A 12553-nucleotide genomic window follows, 5' to 3' on the forward strand; every position below is an offset into this window, starting at 1 on the left:
TTTTGCAAAGGGCAAAGTCACACCACCCACACACACGCGCACAAATGTTCGTTGATATTCGATATTTGATATGTGTGGCATGATTAATTTTGTTAGGGATGTTATTTGGATCTGCAAAGACTGAATTAATACCCAAATCCAAATTGTTTTATTCAAACATCACATAAGCAACTTTGTCGCAAGTCGATTTTTGCACTCTCGCAAACAATGCCACCTGTCAGTGACCATGCATAGAGGTCTAATCCCTCCTGGCCAAACTAGTGCTGATAGGCTTTAAGTTAGGTACTTTCAAGTAAAAAAAGTACCAACGCTCAAACATTGATGAGCATCTATCTGGTTCCCAGAAGATATTGTTAAAGATTAGGCCTGCCTTCATCAGCTTCATCAGCTCGAGTTGGCCAAAAAGCCTGCTATTTCGGATTCAGGAAATTATCACAAAATAGTGGGCTATTTGCTCTGGAAATATTCCCAAGATATCTTAGTCTAGATTGCAAAATAGCCCGCTATATGTTTGGTCCGTCTTCACCAGCATGAAAACTCGCACTATGCGTGAACACTGAGCAAATTTATCAAGCTCGAGTTTTGAGCTGAAGATGACGCAATTTGTAACTTCAGGCTAATTTCCTGAATCAGAAATAGCAGGCTTTTTGGCCAACTCGAGCTGATGAAGGCAGGCCTATTGTTATAAACATGCTTAAGAATTTTCGATAGAGAGATAGAAACAGAATGAGAGTTTGGGTGTGAGAAGGAGAGTAGGAGAGAATGGGAGAGAAAAGGAAAAATGTGGAGAGAGGGGGAGAGGAAAGAGATGGAAGACAGATATGGAGGAGAGAAAAGATGATTATGGAAAGTGAAGGGTAGAGGAGGAGTAAGGGGTTAGAGAAGAGGGAGGGGAGATTAAGAGAGAGAGAAAGAGAGAGAGATTAAGAGAGAGAGAAAGAGAGAGAGAGAAAGAGAGAGAGGGAGGGAGGGAGGGAGGGAGGGAGGGAGGGAGGGAGGGAGGGAGGGAGGGAGGGAGGGAGGGAGGGAGGGAGGGAGGGAGGAGGAGGAGGAGGAGGAGGAGGAGGAGGAGGAGGAGGAGGAGGAGGAGGAGGAGGAGGAGGAGGAGGAGGAGGAGGAGGAGGAGGAGGAGAGGGGGGGGGGGGGGGGAACGAAGAGAGAGGAAAGTGGGAGAGAAAGAAGAGGAGAGGAGAAAGGAGCAGAGAGGTGGGAAGAGGAATAAAAGAGATATTGATTACCATTATTAATACAAAGGAGCTGTTAGGAGTTTGATATACTGGCTGTGAATGAATTGATTAATACACTGGGAAGAGATTGGATTTGGGAAGGTGATATGAAACAACCAAGCTGCCATAAGAATCATTGACGAAACAAATAGGGCCTGTTATTCAAAACAAGCTCGTGAAAATAATGACAAAATGAAAAAATTTGTCCAGAACACTTATTGACTGAAAGAAATGAGAGTTGCATTCAGAGGAAGTAATATCTCTCAAAGAGAGAGAGAGAGAGAGAGGGGGGGGGGGGGGTGGGGGGGGGGGACAAGGGGAGAACTTGGGAGGGGGGATGAGAGAGTGGATTTGGCCTGTTATTTAAAACAAGCTCGTGAAAATAATGACAATTTTTGTGTGTGTGTCCAGAACACTTATTGACTGAAAGAAATGAGAGTTGCATTCGGAGGGAGTAATATCTCACAAAGAGAGAGAGAGAGAGAGATAGAGGGGGGGGGGGGGCAAATGGAGAACTGGGGAGGGGGATGAGAGAGTGGAACGTGTGTGAAATAGTGGTTGATATGTAGAGGAGGGGGTGGGGTACAAAACCAAACAAGGAGAGAGTAGATCATTAAAGGCTCTCTTGGGTGAAGAAACAACTGCATGTTTTATTGATTATGTAAAGAGGACTTAATAGTCACTTTCCTTCCAACCGGGCAGGGCAGTCACTTAACAGTGTTTGATTAGTGGATGGAGAAAGGTTAGGTAATGGCTTGATATATCGGCTCAGGCTGACCAATCACAAAGAAATATAGAAGCAGTTTTAATATCTTGACTGACAGCTAAATTTAACTTACAATTAAAGTCATTTTTTCTTTTTTAATAGCTTGGATATTAAGTGCCTGTTATTCTGTTGGATGTAATTGGTCTTTTTTTGCACAGATCCTATGGTCTATTAATTATGCGCTCATTAGGCACTCATTATGCGCAGCTTGTTAAAGTGAAGTGATTTCATCCAGGATCTGTTTTCATTTGAAGCATAATTCAAAATTATGCTGGTAATCTTGCCAGAGTGAAATACAAAGGAGCTTAAAGCCCCACTGCACTACCTATATCACCTTGCCCCCTCTATATAGCAAACAATGCCTAATCGGTGACCATTAGTCCCCCATGATCCTCTTCTTCTTATGTTATTGAGAGCTGATTTGATAAGATATCCACCTATCAGTACCCTTGCAGGGTGGTCTAATCTCTCCTGTAAATTAATACAGATGGGCTTTAAAACACAAATGCTCCATTTACATTTGCCCTCATTTTGGGTGGCGCATCTTGTGTGTCAATGAGGGAAGTATTTGTGGCAGAATGCGGGAGGATGCGGGCAAATGCTTGAATTAAGTGACAGAATTTTAAGTGTATTTAGTTTTATGGCAACATTCATGAACACCCTGTGAACTGTACGCAACTAGTCGCAACCCAGCCGAGCCAGCGCGTGCCAATGCATGTCCATAGGCAAAGGGGCACACATATTCTGGACAACTTTGGCACTGACAAAAAGAGAGAAAATTTGACAACATTTGGTAAAGGATATTAGAATCTTATCAGGGATCTGAACCACTACTGCTTGGTTCACTCATAGTCTTGTGATATTACCACTAGACTAGTACTTTTAGCTTAGAAATTGTTTCCAGTTACACTCATGGTGGAGTTGGTATGATATTAATAAGAGGGTGAAAATAATGGCATTTAAAACCTAAATCTAATGCAAATGAATAATAGCAGTGCTTTAGCAATTCTTATGCTTTTAGCTGCTGGATTTCCAAACATAAATCAGCGTTCAAGTGGAGAAAAGCATGTGCAGTTTGTATTGCTTAATAAATGAATCTTTTTAGGGCAAGCTTTTAAGGCAAATTGGAAATTGATGATAATTTCCGAAAGGTCAAAGTCATCAGTGAAATTGCTTCTCTTAGTTTCATTTTCACAATGGGCATTGATTTGGCGGTTGTGTATATATTTGAAAGAAGTTAAGTGGTTTGAAGGGAAGTATGAAATGATGGTTTGATTTTATTTCTGATAATGGGAGAGTATTATGGGATATGCTTGCTGGATGAAGGTGTGGTCCATGAGAGGAGACGGGGGGGGGGGGGGGGGGGGGGACAAAGGGGAGAGGAAAGGGGAGGAGGGGAGTGAAGAGAAAGGGATGGGAGGGATAGGAGGGGAAGGAGGGGAGGGGAGGAGGTGGAGGGGAGAGGAGATGGAGGGATACGAGATGGAGGGAAGAGGAGGGTTAGAGGAGGTTGGAAGGTAATGCAGTTAGAGCAGGGAGGTATGAAATCTGGGGTTAGACACTATGAACATGACTGACAAAAAAAGCGGACAAAATATACAGTTCCTCAGGTAGACAAAGGAACATATCTTCACTGCTATTATGTAAAAATGTGTAGAACAGGTGTCACATGCATATTCACTTTTACATAATAGCAGTGAAGGAATGTTCCTTTGTCTACCTGAGGAACTGTATATTTTGTCTGATTTCTTTGTCGTCATGTTCATAGTGAGAGTTATTTCAAGGGGGTGAGTGGCATTGTGGAGATTTTGAGAGCATAATTGATGTATTTAGTATTTTATTATTATCAATATTACGAAGGTACTGCTGCCTGTTAATTCAGCTGTTAGTGCTAGTGGCTACTGGTGCGTGTAAACCATTCAAGGTATATAATAATAGGGAAACATACAAAATAATATGAAGCATCTGTTTGTTCAGTGTATTAACAGATATGTGAAAGGAGGGCTTTCCGAGTTACCTATTCACAGGGGATGAGGGCCATAAAGTAAGATTGTAGAAGAAGATATCAATTTGGAGCAAAAAGGCTGTTAACACTGTGTACAGCGATATGCGTTAACGACCTCCTGGCTCTAAAAAGAACCAATTACTTTACCAATAGGTTAAAAGACACCGTATACGGCATGTTAGGTTATCATGACCGGGTTTGGTGTGTAACTAGCTGATTTTTGACGGATCACTTAGCACTTGGGGCATCCAGGCAGAACAAAGGATGCGGGGGCCCTAGCCAGCTCAAAATAAAAACTTCCTGCAAAATATTCATGAGCCCCATCATCGTGCGGGTTTGTCGTAGAGCCACCTAATGAGTGTAGTGTATGTGCATACACTGCGTGCCTGTTACGGCTGTCTCAATGAATAACACAAAGTATGGTTGATAAAATGGCTGTTAGAAAGAAAAGGATGAGTTTAATGATAGCTAGGATAAAGTGTGTATTAAAGTAGATGAAGAGAGCGGTGGTAGATGTGGTAAAAATATTGGGATGTTGTCCACAAAGTTGCACACAAGAAGGCAGATAGTTCCGTCTTTATGTACATGTGTGTGTATGTGTATGTGTGTGGAGGCCTGTATATTCATCAACATGGATGTGATGTTGGGTAATTGTCTTCATAACGATAGATTGAAACTGTCAATCAAAGCTACTTTCCAAACATTTTCAAAAGTGAAAGTGGTCAGATCGTGCAAGTGATGTTTATAATTTAGACATTTTAAATTGGCAAATGCAGACATGTACATGCACTGTATAAAGATCAAAATGGCAAAAGTAGTCTACATATGTCACTAAACATTTGTTCATTTGATGGACAGAATCTGTCATCATGCAACAACTAACAGCTGATACAAATTTTGCACTATATGATACTCAGCCTAGAACAGGACCGGGGTACCTTTTCACAAAGCCCTTTTCAATAACAAATGACAAAAATCAGTGACAAATCTGCTGATAACCAATCAGGAGCGAGGATTTCAGTAGCTAATAACAACAACTGTCATTTCTTACTGATGACAAGTTTTGTGAAACAGGTCGCAGGTTTCTCTACGGAGTTTTGCTCGAAAGGATGGTCAAACATGTGATTTGCTATACAATGTTTCTCTATACTATGTTCAGACTATTACATTGGTAACTGTATAGCTATACAATGAATTATGGGAGTCTGAACAGGGCTAGACCAAGGGCCATGAGACCCCAACACAGACAAATAACAGCATCTTCTTAAAGCCTGTCTGCACTAGTTTGGCCAGGGAGATTAAACCTCCCTGCAAGGTCACTGACAGGTGGTTATCTCATCAAATCAGCTCTCAATTTACATAAGAAAAAGAGGATCATGGGGGACCAACAGGCACCGATTAGGCGTTGTTTTTTATTTAGAGGGCGCAAGTAGCTATAAGTAGTGCATTGGGGCTTTAAGAAGCTGTCATTGTGATTATCACATACCGGTAGGCCTAATTTCTCTTTAAGCAAAACCAACTTCTAAGTAAAATTCTCTACTAGATACTCAACGATTCAGACTAGCCTTTTGACGATTCCTGTCAACGATTCTTTTCAAAACACAGTTTCGTTACCGGAATTCAAGAGTATGGTTAACATTATGTTACTGTGAATTGAGCTCGAGTGGCCCTTTACCTTTGCCACTTATTCTGGCAGAGGCGATCACATGACTGGTCAAATGATGAAGACGACGTGTGATTACATCCAACATTAAGAAGTCAAGAGCAGTGAGATGTGGAGATGGGCTGGAACGGATTGGATGAGGAGAGAGAGAGAGAGAGAGAGAGAGAGAGAGAGAGAGATGGGTAGATGACACAAGGATACTGAGGGAATGAGGCAGAGAGGAGGAAGAGGAGAAAGAGCAGTCAGAAAACGAGGGACAGTTTAGATTTAAAAGAAAGAACAATGAGACCGAGTACTGTTACACATAGTGTAGTTGACAGAGGCAGTGAGAATTATGCACATGAAAAAAGGAGAGAAAGAGAGAGAGAGAGAGAGAATTAAAACAGACTAGAGAGAAATGGAGTACAGAGAGGGGTAAAGATAGGTCGAAATTAGTCAAGACAAACGATGATAGTAAAAAAGAACACACCCAAAAAGAATAATGAAGAGAAAAAGAGATTGAGGTGTTTGAGATAGCGGAAAGAAAAATGTGGAAAATAGATAAGAGAAAACTGTTTACTTTAATCAGATATTTACTTAAAAAAGAGAAACAGATTGATAGAGAGAGAGAGAGAGAGAGAGAGAGAGAGAGAGAGAGAGAGAGAGAGATATTAAGAATTTGGCCATTGTATGATTAGAGGAGAATGTAATAACAGGCTGCAAAATTGGAACGAGCTCAAATGACAAAAATAAAGAGGTAATCTGCTCAAAAAGAAAAGAGCAGCACTGATTGTTAATATTTTGAAAAAAAGAAATATCTTGAAAGACCATGATCCAGATTAGATTGGAAGTAGGGCACACAAAACAAAAGAGTGTGAGAGTTGGAGAGAGAGAGAGAGAGAGAGAGAGATAGGAAGCGGGAGAAATGTGAGGTGGAGGTTGAAAGAGAGGAAGGGATGGATGGATGGAAAGAGAGAGAGAAAGAGGGAAAGAAAGACGGAGGGAGAGAGAAAAAGAGGAAGAGAAAGTCTTGATGATATGTCTATTGGCATGTCCATGATTGCATCGTCATAACGCGAGAGCGCCATAATGAGAATAATGATGCTCCACTTGTTCGTGCATGTCAATTATACCGTGGGTCGCATATTAACGCGGTACAACCTGATTGGTCAGTGGGAATTCACGGAAGAAGACGTTTTTTTTCGGGGAGGCAAGTGGAAAAAGGGCAAAAAGCAATATCCCTCTCTCCGTGACTAGAACAAGAGACGAGGAATCATATTAATATTGACAGTTAATACCAAGGCTCAAAGGGACATATCGCGTTTATTCCCTATGCATGGCCTTCACAAATGATATGTTGGACATCTGCCTGCTACATTGTACAATGAAACGTTCTCGATTATCATTTTTCTCAGTTACATATACAGTGTGTATGTGAAACATCATTCACAGACGTAATGAAACGTTCTCAATTATCATTTTTCAGTTACATACAGTGTGTATGTGAAAGATCATTCAGTGGCACAATGAAATTCCTTGCCATTGGGCGTCACTGCCACTAACAAAAGAGACTCTATTATTTCTCAATTACGTTTGATTGAAACACGGAACATATCAATGCCAAAGTGATGCAGACATAATTGCTCTTAGTCCAGTTACATTTGATTGCTCCAGCCATACTGACTTAATTACCATTACTCAATTACTTATGAAAACGATGAAACATTGCAATTTCTATCACCTTGATGCGTATAATGGAGGACTCTTCTCACTATGTTTTATGTTTATTTCAACTCTATCCCATCTTCTCCCTCTCTTGTGGGTATTATATTTTTCTTTTTGTATCCTATGTCCTTAGCATAGCTCTGGAGGATTTAAGAAGAGCTCTGTAGTAAAATGAGAAAGTAATAAGATTTGCCAATTTAAGGAATAATGTTATTATGTTGTATACAGAAATACATGTAACATTGATATTTCTTTCTCCGTGTTAATATTTTTCTTGAAAGAAACACACACTATATGCACCTTAATATGAGATTTAAAAAAAATGCAATCCCCCCCCCCCCAAAAAAAAAAAAAAAATGCAATTTATCATTTGACAATGTATTGCCAATTTAAGAAGCGAAATGCTAATTTTCCTGCAAACATATATAGATGGGCCAACACAAAAGTACACTCCTGACTGGGTATAACCCTGTTTCTGCGGAGAGTCACACCTAGGCAAAGTGATTATGGCATGACCAGAACACAAATAATAGATGAGGGGGACGAGGAAAAGTAGGTGTGGGATGATGGATCGACTGATGTGAATTGACAGGAAGAAAAAAATGAGAACTGCTGACGGAAAAGCAATAAATTTTGTTCTCTGGTTGTTGTTCAGTATGTGGGTGTGATGGGATGAACAACAAATTAAGATTATGGAATGAATGGCTGCCTACATATGAAAGTGTTCATGAAGAATTAGGCATTCATATTGTTGTACTTTTCTTTAAGAACATGACCCCCAAGAAAAAAAAGTCTAAAAACAGTGTAAATATGAAGTATAAAGATGTTCACAAGTGAGCAATTGCCCTCATAATTGCTTGATATAATTTTTTCCTAACCTAGATTTTGTTATTGTTGCTGTGAGGTCATTGCAAGTAATTCTTTATATATTTCTCATTTGAATGAGAGTGAGATATTTTAGTTGGGTCTGGAAAAGGAAATGATCAGGTGAGATTAACCCTCGATAAAACGAGGCCATCCCGTACTCTTTGTTTGTAGGGAAGTGTTCATCTAGCCATTTTTTTTTTTTGGGGGGGGGGTGGGGGAATCAGCATTACTTGGTGAACTTGAACACAAAAAGAACAAGAACATGGAAAAATATGAGAGAGTGTAATCTATTTTACATGTTTTTTTTCCATTTTTAACAAATCTCTTTTCCTCTTCTTCTTCTTGTGGGGGGGGGGGGGGGGGGGTTCCCCATCACCTATGTGGCTACGTGGCTACTGCTTATTACCAAGCAGCATATTGTTTCCTCAATTCAGAGAACTTGTTTGTTTCTGAAAGGCCATCAAATGCAAAGTGTGTCTCCTCAGGCCCCAATAGAATATTTTTACCGCTGTTTTTCCAGGATAAAAGGAAAAACAGATAAAATCTGTCCTTCAACTAGTGAGGCCTCATGGATCCTGTTGCCATGTTGGAATTAAAAATGAGTACCCTGGTAATTTTCATGATGAAAATGTGGAAATACAGTATGATTCTACATGGAAAAACAATCATTTGTTGGCAATTGTTTTGGATTTTTTTTTCCCCTTTGTAGTGTGATCAACGTTTTTAGTAGAGTTACTATTCATGTTATGAAAACATATTGAAAAATAAAAAAGAAGCATCTTGGAAACGTCTCATCAAGTTATGGTATAAACAATTTTCTCAATGGTGCGAGTAAAACGAGTTTCTAAATACTAGACATTGAACTCTTTTCTTAAAACTGCTTTGACAAGCAAGTTGTATTTCTGTAACAGAAATTTGATCAAGGGCATTCTAGATAAGGTGCAAAAATAATTTGTTGTAATCTGTCGCTGTCAAAGGAGCATCACAATATGAATAGCCACATATTTCTACCATGTTTCAACTTAAATTACCCATTTTAAAAGCTTAAACTTCATTCATTGGAACATTTTAAAGCTTTAGCCTCTTTTTTTTTCTCTCTGTGAAATGCAGGAAATGTTCTTTACATGCATAATCTCTGGAAGCCCATCAAGGTTTATCTCGCGTGGGTGTGGGTGTGTGGTGTGGGTGTCGTACGTTGGTTGCGGTTTCATCTTGTGATAACCGGGAGGGCATTGAACTATTGTTGTGAAGATAGAGATGTTAACACGACCATGGAACCCACCATGATGCAACTCACCATGATGCAATATTCAATGCTGTTGCACTTCTCGTTTTGCTTTTAGGCCTAAAATAAAAACTTGTTGCATTGCCCTTTGCGACCGACCCAAAAATCTGAAATCTACGGTCAGCATTTTAAAAAAGTTTTTTTTTTTACCGTTTTTTTTAGATGTTGTTATATTAATGAATACAAAAATATGTATTTTGTTTGTTTAAATGGGAATAAATGCATAAAATCAGATTATTCCCAAATTCTCACCCGTCTTTTGCCCTAGTTTTAAAATCCTAATATACGAGTGTAAGTAGACCCCGGCCTCTTGTACGTGTTTATAGTTTAATACCATACACTGCACCAGTTGGAAAACTGAGAAATATCAGCCAAAAGAGGGCGGGGAAAAAAAAAAGAAAAAAAAAAAACATCAAAAGTTGAAAAATATCGGCCCAAAGAGGGCGACGAAAAAAAAGTTTAAAAAAATAAAATCTTTTTCGACCGACCGACCCATGTTTTGGCACTAAAGGGCAATGCAACAAGTTTTTATTTTAGGCCTTATCTTTAAAAAAAATAGAATTTTATCCTTTTTTTATAATTTTAAATAATTTTTTAACTTGAGTATAAAAAAAAAAGTATTTAAACATGTATAGCTTTATAGATTTGGAACAGGAGTGTGCTTTTACTCTGCATTCTATTAATTGTATGATATGAAGCAAATTCTTTTCCAAGCTAAATGAACAGCATAACAACAGAAATAGTATAATTCAAAAGAAAAGATAAATAAAGAACTATTAAAACTGGAAAGTATCTTCCAAGATGAATTTGTAGATGATTACGGCTTTGCTAAACAGACCTATAAGAGATGTAAATGTCTCTGTTTTTATAGTTTTCATGCGTTTAGAAAGAGTTATGAACATAGTGTCTAATGTGAACTTCATTTTGATATTGACAATCATTCATAGTACCTTTGTTGCCCTGATATGACTTTCTAAACAAGATGTTACATCTTTAAAGCCTATCTGCACTAGTTTTGCCAGAAGGGATTAGTCACTGGTAGGTGGTTATCCCATCAAATCATCTCTCACTTGACATAAGAAAAAGGGGACCATGGGGGATCAATGGGTACCGATTAGGCATTGTTGGCTGTATAGAGGGCGCAAGTAGCTAAAAGTAGTGCAGTCCCGCTTTAAATGCCTGTAAAACATGACCTTTTTTCCAATCAAACTGCGAGGAAATGACAAGACGTTCCAAATGTCAATCAGAATTTGTAGAGAGCAATTATGGTTAGCAAAGGTAATGTGTGAAAGAGTTTGTTGCAACTGTGGCATTTTCTCGCCTTAAATTGACCTTTGGCTTTTTTTCAATAGTCTGACGAAGAAGATGCGTCCTTTTTTAGAGGTTTTACGCAGTAGAGGACTAGAGGTGTCGTAGTCAGGTGGTTAAAGCACTTGACTTGAAATTCAAAGGTCATGGGTTTGATCCCCATCACAGCACTAATGTTCTTTGGCAAGTCGTTAATCTACATTTGCCCCTCCCAGGAGGAAATGGGGACCTGGTAGGATGACAAAAGCCTTATTTGTGTTAGTAATTGCCATATGCCCTCACGGTGACCATTTGGTAGGAATACTCCCCAAAGAGTGTAGATGGTTCACATTGTGCGTGAATGAATCCTGTGACCAGGGTAATGATATCTGTAAAGTGCTTAAAGACGGTATTTCATATTAAGTGCTATATTAATCCAGATTATTATTATTTCTTGAATACTCTATTCACATGACATCTTAAGTGATTGTAGTTGGTCCCATCTGTCTTCTTTCGTCCAGTAATCATGTTTTTTTTCTTCTTCATTTGCTCATGCATCCTTTCTGGAAGACACCATCCCGTCTCATATGAAGGAATCATGCACATACAGTTACAACTAAATTATTCATACCCTTACCAAGTTTTGTAATTTTTAAGTATGTGAAAATTTGATTTGTTCCAATTTATGTTTTTTGAGAATGTGACCTATTAAAGCTTACATCTCCATTTATTCAACAAAGGCCGTAATTCAACCCGATCACTGTTCATTCTTGAGTTACAAAAAAACAAAAAAAACATCAAACTTACAAGGGGTATGAATGATTTGGTTGTTATCTGTAAGTTTAAAACCCACTTCACACGTACGTGTTTAAACAGGTACCTTTGGACTGGGTTACGGTCTGGCAATTGCAACACCTGTCTTTCCTGTTATTTAAATAAAGATCAAAGTGTATAGAAGTGCTATGGTAGTGATATGCACTATAAAAGTAGTAAAGTACTATGGTGTTATTAGGGTGTTTGGGGGCTACTTTTTTAGCTCAGTTTGGAAAAACCACCCTATTATCTCCTGCAGTTTGAGACCTGGGACCCGTTTCACAAAGTCTTTTTCAATGACAAATGACAAAAATCAGTGACAAATCTTCTGATAACCAATCAGAAGCAAGGATTTCAGTAGCTTATAACATAAACTGTAATTTGTCACTGATGACAAGTTTTGTGAAATGCCCCCCCCCCCCCTGGTGATTATCAATGATATGAAATGTAAATTAATCTCATAATTGTTCTCCTTTTTTTTGTCTTTTCTTTCTCTAGCCTGAAAACTTGTTGCTAGCGAGCAAGTTAAAGGGTGCTGCGGTCAAGCTTGCTGATTTTGGTTTAGCCATAGAACTGGACAATGGAGAGCAGTGGTATGGTAAGAATCATAATTTCCTTCAAATCCATCATGAGTTACTTCTTCAAAAGTATCTGTAAAGCTTGTCCTCATCAGCTCGAGTCTGCCAAATAACCTGCTATTTTCAGACTCGGGATAGTATCCCGAAGCCCGAAGCTCGAAATTGGGTCTTCACCAGACCGATACGCTCATCACAAAGTAGATCGGAAACAAGACCAAGATTTCTTGGGATATTCTATCGACCAAACATCCCGCTAATTGCAACTGCATGCTGATGAAGACGCAAATTAACTGGTTGATTTGCGATCGGGATAGTTAAAATAGCGGGTTATCTGGCAAACTCGAGCTGATGAAGTCAGG

The 12553-nt window shown here is 39.1% G+C and overlaps 1 protein-coding gene across 9 annotated transcripts in view; it reads left to right on the forward strand.

Annotated features, from left to right (window-relative positions):
- The window catches only part of LOC100890773 (calcium/calmodulin-dependent protein kinase type II subunit alpha), an 84682-nt gene that overhangs the window by 10875 nt on the left and 61254 nt on the right, over window positions 1–12553 (forward strand). For all 9 annotated transcript variants that reach the window (XM_030979287.1, XM_030979289.1, XM_030979290.1 and 6 more), the window contains exon 3: window positions 12115–12214. In XM_030979287.1, the coding sequence (XP_030835147.1) occupies window positions 12115–12214 (100 nt within the window). The remainder of the gene's footprint in view (window positions 1–12114; window positions 12215–12553) is intronic.

The sequence above is a fragment of the Strongylocentrotus purpuratus genome, unplaced genomic scaffold (genome assembly GCF_000002235.5).
Source record: "Strongylocentrotus purpuratus isolate Spur 01 unplaced genomic scaffold, Spur_5.0 spur5_scaffold_10, whole genome shotgun sequence".
In the NCBI taxonomy this organism is placed as follows: domain Eukaryota; kingdom Metazoa; phylum Echinodermata; class Echinoidea; order Camarodonta; family Strongylocentrotidae; genus Strongylocentrotus; species Strongylocentrotus purpuratus.